This window comes from Chionomys nivalis, chromosome 19 (genome assembly GCF_950005125.1).
Source record: "Chionomys nivalis chromosome 19, mChiNiv1.1, whole genome shotgun sequence".
In the NCBI taxonomy this organism is placed as follows: domain Eukaryota; kingdom Metazoa; phylum Chordata; class Mammalia; order Rodentia; family Cricetidae; genus Chionomys; species Chionomys nivalis.
In genome coordinates this window covers 61,169,250-61,193,247 of record NC_080104.1, presented here as the reverse complement: position 1 = coordinate 61,193,247, position 23,998 = coordinate 61,169,250, and the positions used below count along the sequence as shown (strand labels likewise).

Here is a 23,998-nt window from a genome sequence, read left to right as displayed (position 1 = left end):
GCGTTTTCCGACCTCCCCGACCGGTGCCAGGTCCCAACAAACACAGAGGGGCTATCGGGAAGCCAAGTGAAGTGACCAATAAATATTTTAATCACCATTAAAAATTAAAACCTATACTATGCGACTCATTCCTTGTCTCCACCCACTTTCACGAAAACCCAATTGGGAATCTCCCGGGGAAGAGCGGGCTGGTACAGAAATAAGGGGCGCATCCTTCAGGAGGGGAAATGATAAGACTCGAAAGGCCTCGTCCCACAACACAAACACAGACCAGGCACAAACCAGCACAACCTGACCGTTGACCCTGTGATTCCGGGATGCTCAAAATGCCCCCTTTCCACTCCCTCATCGTGTGGGCCCTATTCTGTAAAGGTGGGGCACTAGTGTGCCCAAGAGAGAAGAAAAAAGGTTTACTTCCGGAGATACCGAGGGAAGAAGCTGAGGAATGGAACCTACTGGCAATGATGCAACCTAGGCCCTCTCCAGAATATATACAAGTCCACAGAGATAAGGGAAGACAGTGTAGTGAGAAAAACTCTGGGGGCCACGTTGCCTTTAGACTAAGCTCCCCATTGCCGGCCCTTCAGTGTGCTCCTCCGCCCCCACTGAAATCCATCTCCACCTTGTGCACGCTGGGTGGGGACCAGACACGCCTATGGGATGGGGGTGTGGCCGAATTCGCCTCATCGCCATTGCCCCCAACCACTCCGGAAGACTCCCTCTTAGGTTGCAAGGCAGGCCCAGTAGGAGCCCCGGATCCTGGTCCTGATGCGGCCCCGCCCCCGCCCATCCGGTGCCGGCGCTCACAGTGTCCCCGGTGCCGCATGAAGCTGTCCCGCCACATGAACTTCTTGGCGCAGACGCTGCACTCATAGGGCTTGAGGCCTGTGTGCGTCTTCATGTGCTCAGTCAGGTGGTGCTTCATCTTGAACTTTTTGTTGCACACCGGGCAGTCGAAAGGTCGCAGGTTGAGATGCATGTTCACGTGCCGGTCCCGCATACTCTTATGCGAGAAAGCCTTCCCACAGTGGCACAAAAAGATCTTATTCCCGTCGCTGCTGCCCGTCCCTCCAGGGGTCCCACCAGAGCCACTTGGTATGCCTAGACCCACGGCAGAGGTGCCCCCCAGGGTCACTGCCCCGTGTTCTGCTGGGTTCCCCGGTGGCTGGCCTGGAGCCTGTGAGGAGGAGGATGGGAATACCAAGATCTGGTTGCCCGGCACATCCAAAGGAAGGAGGGGTCGTGGAGGGTGGGTGGGGGTATAGGAGGAGGGGGTGGGTCCTCCTGAGTCATCAAGCCCTGCTCCTGCCCCCCCACCCTCATAGGGGCCGAAGTCATTGGAGGACTCACAGAAGTTGACCTGTTCCTCCCCTTTGACTGGAGGCTCGGTCAAGGTCCGCACATCACTGATACTGAGCGTAGCCTCAGGCTCTCCCCCTGCAGGAACCCCGGAGCCACCCCCCAGTTCTTCATCCTCGTCATCCTCACAAGTCAACACTAGATCTTCCTCTTCCTCCTCATCCTCTAGCTCTGGATCTTGGTGAAGCAGAGAGGCTGGCGCAGGGCAATTTTTACTTCGTTTCACATATACCCAGTGTTTCTGTGGCACTGCACCGGCAGGCATGCAGGGAGGCCTCCGGAGCCCAGCCCCGGGGACCACGGCCCCCCTCCCGTCCCCACCATCATCACACAGCTCGTCTGCCTCCAGCAGCAACTTTCCAGAAGTGGCACCCATGCTGCCAACCACAGGGCCTGGGAAGCCAGGGCCACCATCTCGACGGTTCCCACAGCCAACTGCTGACGCTACAAAGGTGTCTTGGGAGGAAGAGGAGAACTCGGCGGATTCCCGGGGGCTGAAGTAGTTGCTACTGCTAGGGGACTGATTCTCACTGGCCCGGCTGGAAGCATGGGGGCGGACGGAGCCTAAGGTGGCCGGGGCTCCAGAGCCCCCACTCCCTGACGGGACACTGGCACCAGGGATGGAGACAGAGGGGGTTGCGGTGACCGTGGTGGTAGTGGCTGAGGAGCGACCCTCCCGAAGGAGCTCCGTGCACTTGTCCACGATGTGCCACATCTGGAGGACCGAGCCCACCGTGAGGAAGTTGACGATGTCAGCAGCGGCCATGCTGAGGCGGCCCGTGTACGCCGAGGCCAGGACCGTTTCAAATGCACCCGGGTCCATGACGCTGGGCAGCGAGATGGAGGTCATGCCTTTGAGTAAGACCTGGTCGTGGAAGTAAGGAGAGGAGGCGGCCAGGACAGCCCGGTGTGCGCGAAACTCCCGGCCCTGCACTCGGATGGACACATCGCACAGCTGCCCCTGGAGCCGCTGCTGGTTGAGGGACTCCAGGAGGGCACTGGTCACTTCAGGGAACGACACGTGCACCACTGCAGCTGCGGGCAGAGGCAGCGGCGGCGGAGCCAGCGAGAGAGGCAGCGGGAGAGCCGCCCCACTGGGTGACAGAGGAGATGGCTCCATGTTGCGGGAGGAGGAGATACCCCCCCAGCCACAGGAACAAAGGAAAGAAGAGGGCGGCCGGGGGGGTCTCTGGGGGGGAAAAGAGAAGAATGATAGGATTTTGAAAAGTCACAGCCCGCCACAGCATAAAAACATTGTGTCAGCCTTAATAACCCCCCGTAACACTGGGGTAGGTGTACCTTTCAACCCCATGGGACAGATGAGGCAACTGAGGCTCAGAAGGATTAAGTCAGTCATCCAAGTGCAGCCATCAAACGACGTCAAACCACAGGCAGCGCTAGCAAAAGAAAAGTGTCCCGATCCCGTCAGTGCGCGTTCCTAGGTTAGGAGAGCCGGGGCTCTCGGGGGATGGCTGTCCACCCTACGCACGGCCGCCTCTCCTCCAGACGCGCACCTCCCTGGCATGCTGTACCTACTTCTTGGGGAGAAGGGGTGTCCCCCTCAACTCTCGGGCCCCTCCCCCTGCCGCCCCCAGCTACTGCCGGGCTCCGCCTCCTGGGTCCCCGACCCCGCCTCGTGTCTGCCCCCGCCCCCCGAACCCCGCCCCCACCCCGCCCCAAAGGCGCCCTGGACGATTCCCCGACCCGAGGGCGCTCCCCCAGCCCCGCGCATCCCCGCTTACCTGGCCGCGCGTCCCCGGCCCCCCCCTCACTCGGCGACCAGAGCCGCAGCCCCGGCCCCTCCCGCCGCCATCTTGTGCCGACTCCCTCCGCCCTCCGCCTCCGCTCCGCCTCCCGGACCTGCGACCTTAAAGGCGCAGGCCAGCACCCCTCCCGTGCCGCTGGGCAAAACTCGACCGACGCCGACGCTTCTCCTTTAAAGGACCAGCGCGCCAGTCCACCTTAAAGGTGCCAGGTCCCCTCCGCCGCTGTGGACCCAGGACTTGGTTTGGCCGAAGCCTTCGTTCCCCTTTAATCCTCCAAGCCTGCCTTTTCCCACTGACGACCAGTACCGGCTTCCGCTGCTCAGGCTCCACCCCGCGCGGTGGACATTAGCGGCTCGCGGGATCTAACAGCCCTCTTCCCAGCAAATGACAGTGCCCCTGAAGCCCCGCCTCCTCTCGGATTGGCCAAATAACCTTGAGGCGGCCCCTGATTGGCCTTTTCACTCAACCGCTCCAAGTGAGAAAGTAAGGCGGCTTAGGAAGGCTTCCGAAGCGCCAATCTGCTCAAGCGCCTAAGGGAAGGCTCAAGGAAGGGTGATGAGGGCGCCCGAGAAGGTGTCCGAGGGCCAGGCCAGTAAGGGCAGATTCGGACCTAACCAAGAACCAGGCGACAGCTGTCGCAGCAGAAAAACAAGGTAAAGACAAGAATACAGTAAGAAAAGAAATTCATTGTTTATTAATGTGTCTGTGTAAAACTTAAAACATCTGATGTTTTTCTCAAAAGAAACACCACCAAAAGGGGAGGAGCTCAGTCATCTGCCTCTCGCCATCTTCCAACAGCCACCCAAAACATTCCGGAGGCAGGAGCGCGGGAGCGAGGCTGCTAATCCGAGTCTGACAGCACGATGATCTCTTCGGGATCACACTGCGTGGCCACGCTCGTCTGCAGAAGTCAGGAGGAAGGAGTTAGATTAAAAACTAGGAAGGTCGCCGGGCGATGGTGGCGCACGCCTTTAATCCCAGCACTCGGGAGGCAGAGGCAGGTGGATCTCTGTGAGTTCGAGACCAGCCTGGTCTACAGAGCTAGTTCCAGGACAGGCTCCAAAGCCACAGAGAAACCCTGTCTCGAAAAACCAAAAAAAAAAAAAAAAAAAAAAAAAACTAGGAAGGTCAAGACAGTGTGGTGGCACATGGGAGAGAGGCAGGTCGACCTCTGAGTTTGGGGCCAGCCTGGTCTACACAGAGTTCCAGGACAGTCAGAGCTACATAGAAAAGACCCTGTCTCAAAAACAAAACAGAACTAGGAAGGAGAGCTGGAAAGACAACCCAGCTGCTCTGCAGAGGACCTTGGGTTTGGTACCAGACTCCCATGGCAGCTCTCGGCCTTCTGTAACTCCAGTTCTTGAGGACCAGATGCCCTCTTCTGGCCTCCGTGGGCAGCAGGCACAAATGTGGTGCAGACATACAAGCAGAGAAAGCACCTTTTCACATAAAGTAAACCAGTTTTTTTGTTTCACTTTGTTTAAAACAGGGGTCTCACAAGGCATAGTGGCACAGGCCTTTAATCCCAGCACTCAGGAGGCAGAGACATGCGGATCTCCGCGAAGGTCAGCCTGATCTTCAGAGTGAGTTCCAGGACAGTTCCAAAGCTACAGAGAAATCGTGTCTCAAAGTGGGGGGGAGGCAAGGGTATGTAACTTTTTTTTTTTTTTTTTTGATTTTTCGAGACAGGGTTTCTCTGTGGTTTTGGTTCCTGTCCTGGAACTAGCTCTTGTAGACCAGGCTGGTCTCGAATTCACAGAGATCCGCCTGCCTGTAACCTTGACTGGCCTGGAACTCACTGTGTAGACAAGACAGTTGGCCTTGAACTTAAGAAATCTGCCTGCCTCTGCCCCCTAAGTGCTGGGGTTACAGGCATAAGACACTATGCTGTGCAAAATAAACGTACACACAGAGACGCACACACGGAACAGGGAAACAGAGGCAGCAGGTGCAGCACCCGCAGAGAGGGACAGTAGGGAATGAATTCTCGGGGGACACAGCAGCCCCAGCTTACCTTATAAATACAAGGTCGGGGAAATGGAGACTGAGGAGTTTGGGCTCTCAGGGATGGGAAGGGGCTGCAGAGGGAGCTGGTCACCAGGCCATGGCTGGGAGAGTCCACCCTTGTGGAGGAATCAGCAACAGGAGCCAGGGAGGCCAAGGGGGTCCATTCGCTCTTCCCATTTCCCTGCTGAGCTGTTTGCTTCTCTAGATAGCTAAGGGTAAAGAGAATGAATTAATGAACGGATGGGAAGGGGCCTGAGCTGCAGAGGGCCCAGTGTGAACTGGGTCTGCTATCAGAAAGCCCCAGCTCCTTGCCTTCCTTCTTCCTCCGCCTGCTGTTACCTGTCTTCTAATGGTCTAGATCCCAATTGCTTCTTCTCCTTCCGAGATCTCTTGCAAGGGGGACTGGAATCTTGCCAAGTGTGAGAAGAGACACGCCCATTGAAGGATGTAGAGGTAACCACATCTGCCCCATTTTCCAAGATGGGGGGGAGGGAGTCTTCTGACTGTTTCCTGGAAAAGGAAATGTCCCCTTCCTCAGGGGATGGGGTGGCATCCTCAGGCAAGGCTTCAATCTCTAGCTCAAAAAGCCGGGAGCCAGGACTCTCTTCTTCCAGGAGCTGTTCCCCACTGCTTTCTGCATCAGCGCTGGGAGGGTCTGGGGATTCTCCCAGGGGCAATGCTGATGCTGCTGGCCCTCTAAGTCCTTTGTTCCTCTGCTCAGCAGGAGACCTGAGCTCTTTCATTGGTTCAGATGGGGACCTGGGGCTATCTCCTTCATTATCTGGAAAAGAGAGGGGTGGCCTGAGGACTGGGGCAGGGGTATGTGCAAAGGAGCTGGGGGGGGGGCGGCACAACAGAGCAGAACTGACCCAGAGGGCTGTTCTGCTTACACACGTACCTCCTCCTTCCTCTTCTTCATCAGTCCCCTGATCTTCCTGCAACTCTTCTAGATCCTCATCTTCATCTTCAGTGGCCTCTTCCTCCTCCTCCTCCTCCTCCTCACTTTCCTCATCCTCTTCCTCCCCCTCCTCCTCCTCATCAGTCTCAGCTCTGGAGGTAGTAGGGCACTCCTGGGACGCCAGTCCACTAGGACCCTGGGGAAGAAAGGAGTCTCTGTAAGGAATCCCTTTTTCCAGAACTCTAGGGAGGCAGGCCACAAATCTCCACCCCCGAGGGAGGACTTGGTTCTTCCCGTGCTTCCACACAGTGCTCCATGAGCCCCCTGGAAGCCCTGGTGGCCAGGGCAGGGTGAAGACAAGATCTGACAGGTGCTAACCCTTCCATACCTCACCAGAATCCAAGCAGGCTTTGGGGGAGCCTGGAGACTGGGAAGAGGTGCCCAGGAGCCGAGCTCTTCTCTTCTGTCTCTCGTCCTCCTCGCTTCGGTCCTGCATCACTGCGTATTTGGAGATGACCTCATCCAGCCGGTTCATGGCCAACGTCCGATTTTCCCGAAGGCGGCGAGCCAACGTGGGATCTGACAGTGCAGGATCAATGCCTGTGTGAGAAAGCGGGGTCAGAGCGCGCAGCCTCTGTGACCTAACGGACCCTTAGGAGGCATCCCAGTGGCTTCCTACCTGGCCTGTAGTCATCTGTGAGATGGCAGCCAAAGTTGTAGATGAGGTCAAGGTGCCTGCGCTCCTGTAACCTGACACCCACATCCCGGAAGGCATCCTGAGCCATGACCTGGAGCTGCTGCCGGGGAAGGCCCAGACTGTGCCTGGTCGCTGCCCTCTCCACAGCCCTCAGCACATCTCCATAGTCAGGAAAGGCGTCCGGCCCTGGCTTGTTGATGAGCCGCTCGATGCGCCTGTTGACCTCTGGGTAGCGGGTGCCACGGTAAGGGATTCGCTGCTCTATGACCCGGCCAGTCAGAGAAGAGCAGCCCTTCAACTCACACAGCCTCCCAAAGAGGCGGATCAGTTTCCGCTTCAAGCGGGCCTCCTGCATATACGTGGAGTCTGGGTCATCCAGTTCTGAGAGATCCAGCTCCTTCTCCTGCAGCCGCCGTATCTCTGCCACATACAGTGCCAGCAGCTGCTCCAGGCGCTGGATCTGCCTACGGGAACCACGGGTCCTTGAGGCCTCAGAGGCAGTGTTCTCAGCAGTTGTCAGGTCGGAGGAAGGAGCAGAGGGAGGGTTATCACCAGAGGATTCGCTGGGCGCTGAGGCTGCACAAGCCAAGTTCAGTTTCTTCTTGCTTGAGTGCGCCTTAAGAACAGTGCAGAGCTCGTTAATGTAGACATAGAGCTTAGCTGGCCGGTTCCGAGCCCGAGACAGAACCCGGGACAGGATGTTGCAGAACTCTGCAGAGGCCAGAAACAGAGACTGGGCACGCTGCTGCAGTTTGTAGAGGAACGGGACCACCTCAGGGTGGTCCGCTGTCTGCATCTTACACAGTTCAAGGAACTGGAGAGAATTCATAGGAACGGTGGGAGACAAAGAAGGCATAAAAAAAAATGGAATTAGTGGGAAAGCCAGAACAATAGCCAATCCAATCCCCTTCCATCTTCCCTAGCAGGTCATAGAGGTTCACACCTTTAATCCCAGCTGTCAGGAGGCAAGTGGAACTCTGTGTTCAAGGGCAGCCTCACCTAGACAGTTCCAGGCAGCCAGGGCCACAGAGACCCTGTCTCAAAAACAAAAGGAGACTTCTCAGAAGCTTACCTCTTCAAACAGCCTTTCATTCTCCAGCTTGTAGCACTTTCTGCCACCTGACTGACTGCTTCCTCCATCCCCATGGGACTCAGAGGGACCAGAGGCTTCAGGCCCTGGTGACACAGGATTGGAGGGCAGGTGGGAGGGCCCCGGCTGTGCAGCTGCTTCGTCCTCGTCGTCATCGTCCAGCACAATGACACTGTCAGCGGCGGCCATGGGGGATCAAATCCCCCTAAGGGGGGAAGGGTTGGGAAGGTCAGAGTTCTGGAAGGGAAGGGGCCACAGGAGGAGCACCTCCTGCAGGGCCTCGCCCCATCACATACCCCTAACTGTCTTCAACAACTACCAGTTTAAAGCAGTTCTGGGGGCAAACCTCCCATATAATCTTAAATCCCCACCCTGAACTCCACCCCTCAATTTCCGGTCTCTCAGTTGTGTTTTCCCCTCTCTGTCAGCTGGAAAGTTCTTACTCCCTATTCCAGTAAAAGGTCCCACGCTGGCCTCTGAGTTTCCCAGACTCTGTCCACAAAAACCAAACCCCCGTCGGAGCCACCTCCGCCCTCAAACACAACAACGTCTCACTCCGAGTTTTTCCTTTTTGTTTGTTTTCTCTGAGTAGGCCTGGCTGTCCTGGAACTCGCTCTGTAGACCAGGCTGGCTTTGAACTGACAAAGATCCCTTCTTCTGCCTCCCGAGTGCTGGGATTAAAGGCGTGCGCCTGGCTTCTGCGAGTTTTTCCCTAACTCCAACTCTTGACTGCCAGGTGAAGCCCAATCAGTCCCCTCTCCCCTCCTACAGCTCTGTCCATGTTCCATCTTCCATTGGGATTCCTCAAACCGGGACTTTAGACTGGAGATTTCCACCTTAAGTCCCCTGCCTCTCACCGCACCCCGGTTACCCCCATTCTCTGACTCGTAACCGACAGCGAGCTCACCACCGGGCACTCCTGATAACCTAGGCTCCCAGCCGCAGGTGGGGCCAGTCTCCGGTCTCAGCTTCCCGCCAAGTGCCCCCTCCCCCAATTCAGCCCTAGGCCGCCTCACTCCTCCTCGGGGCTGGCAAGGTACCATACAGCTTGCCCCTCTGGCTCGGCACTCAGGTCCCGCCGATCCCTCGCCCTCGCTACTCCTGCCCCGCCAGCCCCGCTCCGCGCACGGCCCGGCCCCCACCTCTGAAACGGTCCCTCGAGGATCCCCTCACCGCGGATCACAGAACCTCGCATGGTTCCCTCCGCCTTCCTTTCCCCCAACCCCCACCGTAGGCCCCACTACGGACCGGAAGCCGTAGAGTTTCCGCCAGCAGCACCTGCGGGCGGACATGTTGCTGTACGGCACCCAGTCCTCTTGTTAGCCGGAAGCGTCGCGTGACCCGCCCACCTAAGACGCCGCTCCCAGTGCTCAGACACTCAGGGGGGCGGGGCTTTGGCACTCCGGTGCGGGGCACGCCATGTTGCCGTACGGCACTGGCCTGGCCTGCACAACCCTCCTCGGGGAAGGGGTGGAGCTCTCTGCACCTGGTGTCTGCCGAGGCCCCCGGACCAGTCGGACCTCCCCATCGCGATCTGGTCGAGGGCGGGGAAGATCTAACCCCTGCTCCTAGAAGGGGAAGGAACCCCCGAACGGTACCTAAGTAGCTGGGCTCTCTCCACAGCTGTGCACGGCCCCAGGGAACGGAATAAATTTTTTTGCCTGTGCTGGGTTGGTGTAAGCCTGACACTCGCTACCGTGCTCCCTCTGTCGGGCCCCGGGTTCCCGTCCCTTCCCGAGGCGCCGCGCAGATGGAGGCGGTCAGGGGCGGACGGAATGAGCACAGCACGCCGCGCGAGTGAGGTATTATTATTGCCGTCGGTGAGCGCTGCCCACGCGGCACCACCGACGTGGCGCCCGGCCCTCTGTTTCTCCGGGGGTCATGCTGACCAGAAGGCTGTGCTTCACGGTGGGGTTCGCAGGGCCTGAGGCGGGGCGCGGGACAGCCTGGAGCGGGCTGGCCGAGAAGCCGCGTAAACTGCCGCTGGGAGCGCAGAAGATGAAAAGAGGCTCATAAAATCCCTCGGGGCGTCTCCTCCCGGAGCTGCGGAGAAAAGAGGGGCGGGAGACCCGCTGTGATGCCCGCCGGCTATCGAGGCGAAGCCCGCAGGTGTGCTGGTGAGGAGGCCAGAAGTGAACACCCTTCGCTCTAAGGTCGCCCCTCTGCCGCCTTCCACGTTCCTCAGGTGGTGGACATCTTGCCTATTCGTGGAACCGAGAAGCCCAGTGGTTCGCGGAGGACCCGAACCTCAAGCTCGCAAAAAAAAAAAAAGCACCCCACCTCGCTTCCTGTCCGGCCCTCTGAGCTTATGGCATTTAAATTGGGAAACAGAAAAGTTCTTCAATAGTTAACGGAACTCTAAAGATAATGAAGGATTTAATTTCATACCCTTGGGTTTCTCAGAATGGGTTTTCCTGAGTGGATGCCTGAGATGAAGGTTCCCCATCTTTTCTTAATTGTTTATTTCTGTCTTATGTCTGTGTATGAGTGCAGGGGCCTGAGGAGGCGAGAAGAGGTTGCTCTCGCAGGTTCTCAGGACCTACATAAAGACTCAATCACCTGTAACCCCGTTCCCAGCCATCCACTAGGCATGCTCGTGATGAACATACGTGCAGGCAGGCAGAACATCCGTATGCACAAAGTAAGATGAATATTTTTTAAATTGGTAACTAAGCAAGCTGAGGGCAAGTCCTAGGCTGAGGGGATGTGGAAGAAGACGGGATGGAAGGAAGGAAAGCCTGGGACCATGGGAAACATCTTCCATGGGAGTGAGTGGGGGTGTGAGGGAGTAAAGGAGGTGAAAACGGCAGGATAAAGTACATATGAATAATACAAACATGGGTTTGCGCTGTTTGCACACTTCTGTTCTTACAATAATTGCAGCTACTCAGAACTGCGGGTGTTTCGCCTGCGTGTATGTATGTATATACAGCCCCGTGTGTCTGATGCTCACGAAGACCAGAAGAGGGCGACTGGACCCTGGGATGAGTTATGAGCGCCATGCTGGTCCCAAGTAGCAGGTTATAAAAAGAGGATGAGCAGCTGGGGGGACGGAAGCCCTGAGCTGGAGCAGCTGGGGGAAGGGAAACCCAGAGCTGGAGCAGGTCTGGCAGTTTAGGGAAGAGGTGAGAGGGGCCAGGATGTTAGTAATTGGGGCTTTGAAAGAGATAACAGGTATTTATGGATGGGGACTGTAGGAACCTGGGGGCTAGCGTGGGTTCTGATAGGCCGAGAGGCACCAGGCACACATCAATGGAGAGCCATCTGTCCCTTCGTCCAGAGGCAAGGGAAATCAGTCCTCTTTGCAGACAGGAACCTGTTTCACAAATTCTTGAGGAATTCTGACTTTTATCTGTCTGCCAGAAACCCTTCTATAGCCCAGTTTGAGGTGGGCCAAGTATATCACTTCTGCACGGCCTGAGGCCAAACTTGTCCTGCTGTCTCGATCCCGAAGCGGCGGTTGAAGAAGCCTAAGTCAGAACACCACAGAGACCCCTGCACGTCCATGTTTATTGCTGTAGCGCTCGCAAAAGCCGAAAGATGGATGCGGCTTAAGTGTCCATCAACAGACAAATGTGGTACACACATATGCACTGGGGTCTTATTCAGCCGGGAAGAAAATGTGACATTTCCAGGAAAGCAGAGGAAATGGAAATCACTCAAAAAAATTAAGCTAGGGGGACTGGAGAGATGGCTCAGCGGTTAAGAGCACTGACTGCTCTTCCAGAGGTCCTGAGTTCAATTCCCAGCAACCACATGGTGGCTCACAGCCATCTATAATGAGATCTGGTGCCCTCTTCTGGCACGAAAGCATACATGGAAGGAATGTTGTATACATAATAAATAAATCTTTAAAAAAAAAAATTAAGCTATATTCAAAAGAATAGATTATCCCTTTTATTCTCTCATATGTGGGAATCTGGATTTAAACTTTATATACCGTATTATACAGAGGGATGTGTGTGTGTTCATCTGTGTGTGTGTTCATGTGTCTATGCTTGTGTGTTCGTGTGTGTGTATGTTTGTATGTGTGTTCGTGTGTGTGTGTATGCTTGTGTGTGTTCGTTTGTGTATGTGTTCATGTGTGTATGCTTGTGTGTGTGTTCATGTATGTGTTTGTGTGTGTGCTTGTGTGTGTTCATGTGTCTGTATGCTTGTGTGTTCATGTGTGTGTGCTTGTGTGTGTTCGTATGTGTGTGTATGCTTGTGTGTGTTCGTGTATGTGTTTGTGTGCTTGTGTGTGTGTTCATGTGTCTCTATGCGTGTGTGTTCATGTGTGTGCTTGTGTGTGCTTGTGTGTGTTCATGTGTGTGTGCTTGTGTGTGTTCATATGTGTGTGTATGCTTGTGTGTGTGTTCGTGTGCATGTATGCTTGTGTGTGTGTTCGTGTGTCTGTATGCTTGTGTGTGTGTGTTCGTGTGTGAGCTCATATGTGTAGATTAGAAGGGGAGAAGCAGTCTAGAGGGTGACTCAAGAGAGGGAGATGGGATACAGGTGACAAGAAGCAGCTCGAGACCCTGGGGGCCAGCAAGGGTGGGCAGCAGAACAGCATGGAGGAGGCAGGTAACACAATGATGTATGTGGCAATATCACAATGAAACAACCCATTACTTGTATACTGACTAAAAAGTTAATTTTTTAAAACTTATAGGGAGGGAGGGGGATCCTGGAGGAGTTGGAGGGGATGTCTGAGGAATGAATATGATCAATATACATTGTATGTGTATCTGAAGTTAAAAGTGCGGGAGTGGCAGAGGACATGAGTTTGGGTCCCAGGACCCATTTACAGCGTCCCGTAACTCCAGCCCCAGGGGATCCAAAACTCTCTAGCCTCTGGGCGCCCTTGTGCACACAGCCAGAGCCACCACCCACGTGTGCATAAACAGAAAGGAACTTAGAGTGCTGGCCTAAGCTATCCCTCCCACCCCAATCCCTCTGAAGTCTCCTTTTCTCACCTCAGTTGCAAGGATGCCCTGTCTACAGGGAGACATTCAGAGTTCCAGCGCCCCTTCCTCCTCGGGTGTCTGCAGGAGCCAGTCCCGAAACGTCGCCCATGGCAGGGGCCACAGCAGCTTGTAAGCAGCCTCCAGCATCAGCAGAGTCAGGAAGAGGACCAGGAAGGTGAGAAAGATCTTGTCCAGAGCACGCCGCAGGGGCCCCCGAGGAGGGGTGGGACCCTGGGCGAAAGCTAGGAACACATCCCCCTCCTCCATACTGCCCTCTTCCTCTGCCATCTTCACCACTGCGAGACAGCTGGCTGGCTCGGTGCCCAGTGCCCGTTCAGAAGGCCTGGCTCAGCACTGCCAGGATTAAAGGGCGTGGCTATGATGACCCCGTACCTGATGCCTTTGACCCTAATTCCAGAACTCAGGTAGAAAGGAGAGAAAGGTTTTCGAGTTTGGGTGCAATTTTTTATTTCTTTATAAGGTTGTTTTGTTTTGTTTTGTTGTTTTTTTTTTTCGAGACAGGGTTTCTCTGTGGTTTTGGAGCCTGTCCTGGAACTAGCTCTTGTAGACCAGGCTGGCCTTGAACTGACAGAGATCCGCCTGCCTCTGCCTCCCGAGTACTGGGATTAAAGACGTGCACCGCTACCGCCGGGTTTAAGTTTTACTGCGTCAGCATGCTCTCTCAGTCCACCGATCCCGGGGGTCCAGGGATCGCTGCGTGAGCATGCTCTCTCAGTCCACCGTTCCCGGGGTCCAGGGATCGTACTCAGAATCAGGCTGACACGAAAAGCACTTTTACCTGCTCAGCTGTCTCCCTAGCCCAGGACAATTATTTACTCTCCTAACCTGATGTCACACTCTATGGTCACTAAGTCCTGTCCAGCTTTACCGTATGGAACTCTGCCTTGGAAACTGAAGAGCCGTTACAGACACTTAAACCGGAATGGACTGGCATCCTGGCCCCTATGTCCAAGCATCAGTCTAGGGCCTCTCAGGGTGGAGGAGCCAGCAGCTGTGACAACAGGTTGGATGGGTGTGGCCTCTTCTAAACAGGAGAAGGGTGAAGGAAGAGTGTCTCTAATCCAAGCAGGCTGGTTTCCTGCTGGGTTTCTGTGGGTGGCCCTCAGATTGGGAAACTGAAACCTAAGGGAGGCTGAGCCGTGCCTGAAATCCCAGCCCCTGAAGGATGCTGCCGCAGGAGGGTCAGGATTGCTAAAGTCTAAGGTGAGTATGTTTGCATAGTCTCAAAACAAAATAAAACAGCAAACCATCTAAGTAATTAAATGAAAATAAGATAAGAAATCCTAAAAACAAACAAACAAATGAGCCCCCTGACTTCTGGTCCTGGGAGGGGGGGGCGGCGGCAGGGATTTTAATTAGACTGAACACACTAAAGATGTTTGTAAGAGGAGCTGTGATTGGTCTGATGATGAGTCTTGGGCCACCAAAGGAGGAGAGACGTTTGTGTTGGATTCTAAACAGATACTTATGAAGCTTGTCTTTGGAGCCTGTGAGCGGGGCTAGTGAGTGGGATGACTTACAGGGGAGCCTCTGGCATGGAGAAGATGGCCACCAAGGGCAGCAGAGACACCACGCATCCATCCGAGGGCTCACATTTTTAGTCTCATGCCCAAGTCTGAGGAAGCAGGGTAGGTCTGAGGTAAGATAAAAGGGAGAGTTATGGGGACATGGGTCAAGAAAGGTGCCCTGTAGGGCTGGAGAGATGGCTCAGCAGTTAAGAGCACTGGCTGCTCTTCCAGAGGTCCTAAGTTCAATTCCCAGCAACCATGTGGTGGCTCTCAACCATCTATAGTGAGATCTGGTGCCCTCTTCTGGCCTGCATGCATACATGCAGGCAAAATACTGTGTACAAAATAAATAAATAAATCTTAAAAAAAAAAAAAAAAAAAGAAAGGTGCCCTGTACCAGGAGGCTGAGCGAGATTTCCAGCACAGTCAACTGCTTGGAAGGACTTTCTCCATAGTTTTCGGGGTCTCTCCTGGAACCTCTGTGCAATCCTAGTGGGCCCTGGTTTGATTTTATCGTCTTAAACCCTGTCCAGGGCACCCTGTAGTCCCACTCGTTAAACTGATGGGAAGGTACCCTGCATGGTGGCATGGTGGCACCCACCCCGCTAAGCTCAGCACTGAGAGGCAGAGGCAGGCGGATCTGTGTGGAAGTGAAGACTTAAGCGTGTGCAGAATCGAAACTTGTTCTTGTTTTCTTTTTTGTTTTTTTGGTTTTCGAGACCGGGTTTCTCCGTGTAACTGTCCTGGCTCTCCTGTAGACCAGGCTGGCCTTGAACTCACAGAGATCGGCCTGCCTCTGCCTCCCAAGTGCTGGGGTTAAAGCGTGTGTCCCCACTGCCCAGCTAGAATCGAAACTTGAACCTAATTTTAAGTTCTGATTTGTGGGTTGTATCTCCTTCCTATTTTTCTCTTTTCTCTTTTGTTTGTGTTTGTATTTGTCTCGAGACAGGGTTTCTCTGTAGCTTCAGAGGCTGGCCTTGTGCTCACCACGCAGCCCATGCTTCCAGCTTTCATAGTGGCAGAGAAACAACCCTCGTGAGGCAAGAAGGCAGTTCTGCTGAATACAACCCCGTGCAGATGTTGTTCAAACTCCTGGAGTGGTTTATTTCCTGCATATTTAGCAGAGCACAGTTTGGTGAACTCTATCCTGGTGATAATTAGCTCAGCCCCACTTTCACAACAAAGCTACATACATCCCCTTGAGAAACAAAGTAAACCAAATAGAAATATTGAAACTCTTTGTAAAATCAGGTTCTGTAAATTGACTTAGAAAAACAAATTTACGGGCTGGAGAGATGGCTCAGAGGTTAAAAGCATTTCCTGCTCTTCCAAAGGTCCTGAGTTCAATTCCCAGCAACCACATGGTGGCTCACAACCATCTGTAATGGGGTCTGGTGCCCTCTTCTGGCCTGCAGGCATACACACAGACAGAATATTGTATATGTAATAAATAAATAAATATTTAAAAAAAAAAAAAAAAAAAAAAAAAGAAAAACAAATTTACGATAAGGGTCTGTTGGAGGATCCGGTGCCAGAAAGATCTTTAGTCATGCAGCGCCAAGCATACCAGGCCAGAGGACAATCCACTGCAGACTTCTGGGCAGACACAGGTATTTCATAGAACCGTGTGCACTTTAACATTCCGGGGTCCCCTGGTGCTTATCTGTGCACACAAAGACTTCTGTGCCTCCTTTAATTCAGAGCAATCCCTCTGCCTCCTGAGCATCGGGATTAAGTATGCAGGGTACTGTGTGGTACTTTCAGTTTTATTTCTTGGAACAAGAGCTACAGATATTTTTCTTTTTTTCTTTTTTTTTTTTTTGTTTTTCGAGACAGGGTTTCCCTGTGGTTTTGGAGCCTGTCCTGGTACCAGATATTTTTCAAATGATAATTGTTCTGTTTTCTAGTAGTTCATCCCTCAAACATGTAATGAATTTGGGTTGTTTTCCAGAAAGCCCTGGATTTAATACTTTACACTGCAAGAAATCAGCTGGGGGGGGGTCCACGGATCCCAACCCTGGAGAACTGGGGAGGGGGTGTCAAAAGCTCAAGGTCATTCAAGGTCAGCCTGGGACACTGGGGATCTCGTCTCAAATAAACAAGCAGGGTGGGGCCCCTCTTTAGCCCCAGCCCTCAGGAGTCTGAGGACTATCTGTGAATTGGAGAACAGCCTGGTTAACACAGTGAGTTCCAAAACAGCCAGAGCTACATAGTGAGATCTTATCTCAAAATTTAAAATAAAATCAGAAAAGCAGCCGTATTATCCCACCCTTTACTTCGTATCTTAAAATCAAACTTTTTTGGGTGTGTGTGTGTTGTTGTTGTTTTTTTGTTGTTGGTTTTTTGTTTTGTTTTGTTTTGTTTTTTTTTGGTAACCATTTCTCTGTGTAGCCCTGGTTGTCCCAGAACTCACTCTGTAGACCAGGCTGGCCTTGAACTCAGAGATCCACCTGCTTCTGTCACCCTAATGCTGGGATTAAAGACTTGCTCCACCACTACCCAGCAAAATCAAACATTTAAAGGTTGCCCCTGTGAAGTCCAAAGGTTACCTATTATTTCCCTGCCTCTAAAAGGGCAAGCCTCTATCCAAGTCTAAGCCCAGCTCAACCTGGACTACAGGATTCCTGGCAGTTAGATAAAAGCCAGCATTCCTCAGGAACTTGTGAAACCAGCTGTCATCTGCCAAAAGAAAGACATTTTCCTTACCTGGCAGAAGGGACATATAGCTCTCCGTTGACGTGTACCTGTGGCTGCACACTGAAACCCATGCTGGCCCTGAGGTTCCCTCCATCCCAATTCACACAAGTACTATTGTTCATTTCCAAACCCTGGGGCTGGAGAGATGGCTCAGCGGTTAAGTGCACTGGCTGCTCTTCCACAGGTCCTGAGTTCAAGTCCCAGCAACCACCGGAATGAGAGCTGGTGCCCCCGGCCCTTCTCACGTCAGACGGCCATATGGCCGTCCTTTACACCCTATACCCTCTGCCCTTCTCCCCGTTACCCATCCTCTCTCTCTTCCTTGCCTATCTCAGTCTCCACTCTCTCCAGGGCTTCCACTTGTCCAGCTTGCTCCTGATGCCTCTGCTCTGGACTCTTCCAGATGCCTCTGGCCTCTCTCTCTGTCTCTGTCTCATGTCTACAATAAAAAAAAACCTTCCCTAAATTGTAGCAGCCATGTTGGCAGTTTCCTGATTCCATCTCCTGGTCCTGAACACCCAAGAGGGGACAAATGGACCCCCTTCCCTAGGGCCTGGCCTTTCCTCGCTGAACCAAGCCCCTGATGTGACTCTCTGGAGGTATGGGCCATTTGTTTCTGCTGGCCCAGAGCACTGGCTGCTCTTTCAAAGGACTGGGGTTCAATTCCCTGCACCCACATGGCAGTTCCTGTCTGTAACTCCAGTTCCAGGGCATCTGGCATCCTCATATAGTATATGCATGCAGGCAAAACCTGACTGTACATCAAAAAAATAAATCTTAAAAAAAGGTGGACTCTGGGATGCTAGAGGAGCCTCGTCAGCTATCACCTCCCCTGTGTCCCTCTTCCTCCACCCCCAGGTCCAGGCCTGAGAGTTTTGGGGCTTGCACCATGATTCACCCCAAACATAAGGCTCTGGAAAGAGAGGGGCAGGGAGCAGAAGGGCTTGGGGCCCAAAGAAACCTTAATGTTAATGGGTCCACGATCCGGAAATCAGTCCAACTGACGGCGGCAGCTGTGCCTTCTGCTTCCCTGGCCCCCTTCGTGGTGGATCCATTGTGTGATGCCAGCTACCTTCACAGCGTAGGAGTGGCGAGAATCACCATGTCGGGCCCGTTCCAAGCGGGTTTCAGTCCCCCTTTGGCCACCTGCTCACTTGACCCAGGTGGTATCATTGGACTCGAACAAGGGGATACTTGTGGTGGACGTTGTTGGGTCCGGGGGGGTCGCGCAAAGATGAGAACACTACCAAGTCTAGTAAACCAGAAACAAACTTTATTCCAGAAACCAGATCCCAGGAAAACCAGAAACAAACTTAAAAAAAAAAAAAAAAAACACTGTGGGGCCCAGAAGCTTACCAGCTAGCTGAGACCACAGCCAGAGATGGCGTTTGTTAGGCTGTGGCAAAAGGCCATTTCTGAACCCACTTTTTTTAGTAGGGGCACCAAGCATTAGGACTGAACAAAGGAATTTTTTTTTTAAAATATTTATTTATTTATTATGTATACAATGTTCTGTATGTGGGTACGCCTGCAGGCCAGAAGAGGGCACCAGACCTCATTACAGATGGTTGTGAGCCACCATGTGGTTGCTGGGAATTGAACTCAGGACCTTTGGAAGAGCAGGCAGTGCTCTTAACCGCTGAGCCATCTCTCCAGCCCCGAACAAAGGAATTTTTACGATCTTGCCCTGACCTGTGGGTCAGTCAATGGAGACCTAAGGAGGGTAGTGAGTGCTAATGTCAATGGGTAACTAGGCAGCCATCATGAAACATGTTTCAGAGTAGATCACAGCGAAAGTCAATAATTGCAAGAAAACAGGTATCTTTAGCAATTAGTCAGAAAAGGGACTGCTAGTAATACCAGGAGGTTAATAAAGTTGATTGGTTCTTAGGCTGGGAACTTAGAAGATAGCAGAAAGTTTTCACACTATCTCAAGGTAAAACTCAGATACAGACCGCCATACTTTACAACCTCCATTCTCAGAGCTCATTAGTCAAACCAGGTGTTTGCACTGTGGTCACTCTCTCTCCTGGTTACTCCAGGCAGTGTATACCGAAGCCCCATGCCTCCCCTATGATGGTGCCAGTTTCCATAACAGAGACAGTGCCTAACCCAGAGGTCATGCATCTCTGTCTCCTAAGGGTTAACTCAGTTCATCAAGGATGGCCAGGACACTTCTCTCAGTTTGCAGAGAGAAGCTCTGGCTTGTAAATAGAACAGCCAGTTGTAAAATGAAATGACGTCGGCTAATGGAGGCTTCCCAAGCATCCAGAAAGAGCTCACTGTGAATGACTGATCTGCTGAGAAAGCTGCTGAGAGTCTTTTCTTTCTCCTAGACTTGTAACTTTATATTTCTTTATTTCTACATTCTTTTCTTGTTCTTGGCCTCTTCAGACATCTTCCCCATCTGAGAGCCTGGGTCAGGTAGGTCACTTCTCTCTGGGTGAGGTCCTGGCTTGGGCCCAAACTGTCTCAGTCAAAGAAACTGCTGCAGCTCCGGTATACCTGGTTTCGTCTTTTGCCTCACAAGAGTCATGGGTGAGCACCTGAAGGCCGTCCTTGGGCAAGAAGGTAGCAGGATTGATGGGCTCAGAGCGAACTTGAGGGTGGTGCAGGAGGAGAGCCTGGTTCTGGGCCACACAGGCACTAGAGAGCCATCCTTCCGTGCTCCTCGGAGGAGGTCTCAACAGCATGGGGCGCTGTGAGTGTATGATCTTGACCAGATATAACCTTTTTTTTTTTCTTCTTCATCAGAATAGCAGTAGCTGCCACAGCTCTTACATAGGTGAGCCATCCTGTGGCTACAGGGTCCAACTGTTTGGACAGGTATGTCATGGGGCACATTCATGGCCACCAAGTTTGAGTTAAAACCTCTTTTGTCAGCCGGGCAGTGGTGGCGCACGCCTTTAATCCCAGCACTTGGGAGGCAGAGGCAGGCGGATCTCTGAGTTCGAGGCCAGCCTGGTCTACAAGAGCTAGTTCCGGGACAGGCACCAAAGCTACAGAGAAACCCTGCCTCGAAAAACCAAAAAAAAAAAAACAAACCTCTTTTGTCACCAGGCAGTGGTGGCACATGTCTTTAATCCCAGCATGTGGGAGGCAGAGACTGGCAGATCTCTGAGTTCAAGGCCAGCCTGGTTTACAGAGCGAGTTCCAGGACAGGCTCCAAAGCTACAGAGAAACTCTGTTTGGGATGGAGGCATTTTTTTTTTTTTTTTTTTTTTTTTTTTTTTTTTTTTTTTTTGGTTTTTCGAGACAGGGTTTCTCTGTGGCTTTGGAGCCTGTCCTGGAACTAGCTCTGTAGATCAGGCTGGTCTCGAACTCAGATTAAAGGTGTGCCACCAGGCCCAACCAAGACACCAAAAGTTTTTCTAGGTCTGTGTCTCATTGTCAGAGAAAGTGACGGTAACTTCAATTTATGCAAAGGTCTGGTTCCAGTCAGTTCTCTATTGTTTCTTGTTTGGTTGGTTTTTCGAGACAGGGTTTCTCTGTCTGGAACTCTGTAGACCAGGCTGGCCTCAAACGCACAGAGGTCCGCCTGCCTCTGCCTCCTGAGTGCTGGGACTAAAGGCTTGTGCCACCATTGCCCGGCTCATTTCTCTGTTGTCAAACACCTTTTGGCCTGTCTCCAGCAACTGGGACCTAAATTGTTTTAACTTTCATAACTTTGTTTCTGCTCTCTGGGGCCAACTAGGTGACAAAGGAAACCACTTTATCAGCTGTCTGTAATTTTTCTTAAAAAAAAAAAAAAAAAAAAGGACCTAGCAAAGATTGGTTAAAGTTTCCTTGGTGGACAGAAGGGAAAGTCTGTCCTGTCCAGGCTGCACTGTCCAGCAGTGACCCCCACCCTCTGCATCACCCACCCCACCCAAAGGCCGTTTATCTACTTTTTTTTAAAAAAAGAAATTTATGGGGGCTAGAGAGATGGCTCAGAGGTTAAGAGCATTATCTGCTCTTCCAAAGGTCCTGAGTTCAATTCCCAGCAACCACATGGTGGCTCACAACCATCTGTAATGAGGTCTGGTGCCCTCTTCTGGCCTGTAGGCATACACACAGACAGAACATTGTATACATAATAAATAAATAAATATTAAAAAAAAAAAAAAAAAAGGACCTAGCAAAGATTGGTTAAAGTTTCCTTGGTGGACAGAAGGGAAAGTCTGTCCTGTCCAGGCTGCACTGTCCAGCAGTGACCCCCACCCTCTGCATCACCCACCCCACCCAAAGGCCGTTTATCTACTTTTTTTTAAAAAAAGAAATTTATGGGGGCTAGAGAGATGGCTCAGAGGTTAAGAGCATTATCTGCTCTTCCAAAGGTCCTGAGTTCAATTCCCAGCAACCACATGGTGGCTCACAACCATCTGTAATGAGGTCTGGTGCCCTCTTCTGGCCTGTAGGCATACACACAGACAGAACATTGTATACATAATAAATAAATAAATATTAAAAAAAAAAAAAAAAAAGGACCTAGCAAAGATTGGTTAAAGTTTCCTTGGTGGACAGAAGGGAAAGTCTGTCCTGTCCAGGCTGCACTGTCCAGCAGTGACCCCCACCCTCTGCATCACCCACCCCACCCAAAGGCCGTTTATCTACTTTTTTTTAAAAAAAGAAATTTATGGGGGCTGGAGAGATGGCTCAGAGGTTAAGAGCATTATCTGCTCTTCCAAAGGTCCTGAGTTCAATTCCCAGCATGGAATCCCATATGGTGGATCACAGCCATCTGTAATGAGATCTGGTGCCCTCTTCTGGCCTGCAGGCAAACATGCAGACAGAATATTGTAAACATAATAAATATTTTTAAAAAAATTTATTACATATAGTACTCTGTCTATATGTAGGAGGGCACCAGATCTCATTACAGATGGTTATGAGCCACCAGGTGGTTGCTGGGAATTGAACTCAGGACCTCTGGAAGAGCAGCCGGTGCTCTTAACCTCTGAGCATCTCCCCAGCCACTGATTATCTACTTTTTTCAAAAAATGGTGGGTTTTGTTTTCCACTTATGCAGATCAATGGTTGAAGTGAAGACATAGATCGTCAAACAGGAAGTACTGGAACTTCTTTCCCCTTCTCTGGGACTGCTTAGAGCCCATAGGGGAAGAGGGAATGCACCTCAGGGAACTCATTCCCCCTCCATGTGTGTATTTTGCTTAGATGGCAGGGGACCCTGGTTGAGAGACTCCATCCCTCCTAGACACCACACAGGGACCAGGACTGATCTGGGATGATCTGGGGGCTGTGTGTGTGCCAGTTGGGGTGGGGGCCAGCACGTGGGAGACAGAGGCAGGAGGATCTCTGTGAGTTCAAGGCCAGCCTGGTCTACAAAGCGAGTTCCAGGACAGCCAGGAGTATGCAGAGAAACCCTGTCTCAAAGATAAATAAATAAATGAATAAATCAGGTACACTTAATAGGTTAGACGACAGCCGTCAAACCCCTCAGAGAAATCTTCTGAATGTGCATTTAAGATGTTTAATGCAAAGGGCATTCCCTGGTAGACAAAATACCCGTTTCTGGTAGCAAGCAGCTGAGGTAGTTTCCAAAGAAGATGGGCAGCAATTGACTTCACCTGGAGCTTCCTTGAGGCGTAGGAACACTGACCTCTGGGCAAAGAACTTCCCCGTTCCTTTCCTGCTGGCAGGGCCCTGGTCAAACTAAGGAGACCGTTGGGTTGACTGTCCTGCTCAGCCTCACCAAGATGGGTTAGCTTTCCTATGTTCCTCCTCCACAGAAAGGTCTCTTAGCCCTTCTTGGTCTGGCTGCCAAAGGCCGATGCTGCCCAGTGTGACAGCTGAAGGCCGACCTCTGCCCCCCACAAACCGTCCAGAGATGATTCACTGTGGAGGATCGCAGGCTAGCTGTGGGTAAACCTCTCTCATTCGAAGTGATACAGAGGCCATTTGGTTTATACTTCCTGTTCTAATGTATCCTTCTCGGACACCTGTGACTGCGTCGACAGGGGAGCTCTAGCGTCAGCCGACAATTTAACGGCAGCAAGCCCACCTGAGCCAGCCCCGCCCCAAAGGCTGCAGCTGCCAGGTCAGCCCATTGCATATGGAAAAACTCACCAGCACGTTTACCTTGCTGTCAGGCTTCATGCTAAGAAAGATAAACTCAAAAAGCAGGTTTCAATAAAAGACAAATTCAGACCTGGCGGTGGTGGTGCACGCCTTTAATCCCAGCACTCAGGAGGCTGAGCAGATCTCTGTAAAGCCAATCTGGTCCACATAGTGAATTTCAAGACAGCCAGGCTCTCTGTAGAGAGAGAGAGAGAGAGAGAGAGACCCTTTCTCAAATAAATAAATAGTATGTTTCTTTTTTCTTTTTCTTTCTTTTTTTTTTGGGGGGGGTGTTTCGAGACAGGGTTTCTCTGTGGTTTTGGAGCCTGTCCTGGAACTAGCTCTTGTAGACCAGGCTGGTCTCGAGTCTCGAACTCACAGAGATCCGCCTGCCTCTGCCTCCCAAGTGCTGTGATTAAAGGCGTGCGCCACCACCGCCCGGCAATAGTATGTTTCTTTACATCAAGTTGTAAACCCCTGCCCAGAGATCTGATTTTTTTTTTTTTTTTTCCGAGACAGGGTTTCACTGTGTAACAGTCCTACCTGTCCTGGGACTAACTCTTGTAGACCAGGCTGGCCTCGAACTCACAATGATAGGCCTGCCTCTGCTTCCCGAGTGCTGGGATTAAAGGAGTGCGCCACCACCGCCCGGTTTACGACCATATTGCACGATATTTGAGAACACACTGCAAGAGTCTTGTATTCTGATTGCTCACCTTCTCGTGCTTTTTCCCACCTCCTTTCTCTTATTCCTTTTCTCGTACGCTGGCGATTGAACTCAGGGTCTCAGCACTCTAGGTAAACGCTACACCTGTTGTCATACCGCCAGACCTCCACTTTTTTCCTCGGAGACAGGCTGGCGCTATCAAAGCAGCTCCCGCTTTTCGAACCTGAGCGACCCGGTTGCAGCGTCTCCGGTCCAGAGAGTAGGCGATGAGGAATGCATTTCCCG

At 52.3% G+C, this 23,998-nt stretch overlaps 3 protein-coding genes across 3 annotated transcripts; all 3 read right to left on the bottom strand.

Annotated features, from left to right (window-relative positions):
* Positions 1–96: 96 nt before the first annotated feature.
* Zbtb22 (zinc finger and BTB domain containing 22) lies at positions 97–3,164 on the bottom strand. Its single transcript, XM_057751035.1, has 3 exons — positions 3,102–3,164; positions 2,659–2,756; positions 97–2,548 (listed from the first exon to the last, which is right to left on the bottom strand). Exon 3 carries the CDS (start codon positions 2,477–2,479, stop codon positions 584–586), a length of 1,896 nt encoding a protein of 631 aa, XP_057607018.1. The 5' UTR covers positions 2,480–2,548; positions 2,659–2,756; positions 3,102–3,164; the 3' UTR covers positions 97–583.
* A 627-nt stretch (positions 3,165–3,791) lies between these two features.
* On the bottom strand, positions 3,792–9,038 carry Daxx (death domain associated protein). Its single transcript, XM_057752064.1, has 8 exons — positions 8,960–9,038; positions 7,800–8,022; positions 6,710–7,541; positions 6,419–6,630; positions 6,031–6,226; positions 5,472–5,913; positions 5,140–5,341; positions 3,792–4,026 (listed from the first exon to the last, which is right to left on the bottom strand). The coding sequence occupies exons 2-8, from the start codon at positions 8,004–8,006 to the stop codon at positions 3,967–3,969; spliced, it is 2,151 nt and encodes a 716-aa protein (XP_057608047.1). The 5' UTR covers positions 8,007–8,022; positions 8,960–9,038; the 3' UTR covers positions 3,792–3,966.
* Positions 9,039–12,808: 3,770 nt separating this feature from the next.
* Smim40 (small integral membrane protein 40) lies at positions 12,809–13,164 on the bottom strand. Its single transcript, XM_057751876.1, has one exon. The coding sequence runs from the start codon at positions 13,049–13,051 to the stop codon at positions 12,809–12,811; it is 243 nt and encodes an 80-aa protein (XP_057607859.1). The 5' UTR covers positions 13,052–13,164.
* Positions 13,165–23,998: the final 10,834 nt, after the last annotated feature.

Coding starts and splice junctions, on each gene's coding strand:
- Smim40 (XM_057751876.1), bottom strand. CDS start 13,051: ATGGCAGAGGAAGAGGGCAGTATGGAGGAGGGGGATGTGTTCCTAGCT.
- Zbtb22 (XM_057751035.1), bottom strand. CDS start 2,479: ATGGAGCCATCTCCTCTGTCACCCAGTGGGGCGGCTCTCCCGCTGCCT.
- Daxx (XM_057752064.1), bottom strand. CDS start 8,006: ATGGCCGCCGCTGACAGTGTCATTGTGCTGGACGATGACGACGAGGAC. Junction 6,631..6,709: donor CACAGATGACTACAGGCCAG/GTAGGAAGCCAC, acceptor TTTCTCACACAG/GCATTGATCCTGCACTGTCA. Junction 5,342..5,471: donor TCTAGACCATTAGAAGACAG/GTAACAGCAGGC, acceptor CTTTACCCTTAG/CTATCTAGAGAAGCAAACAG.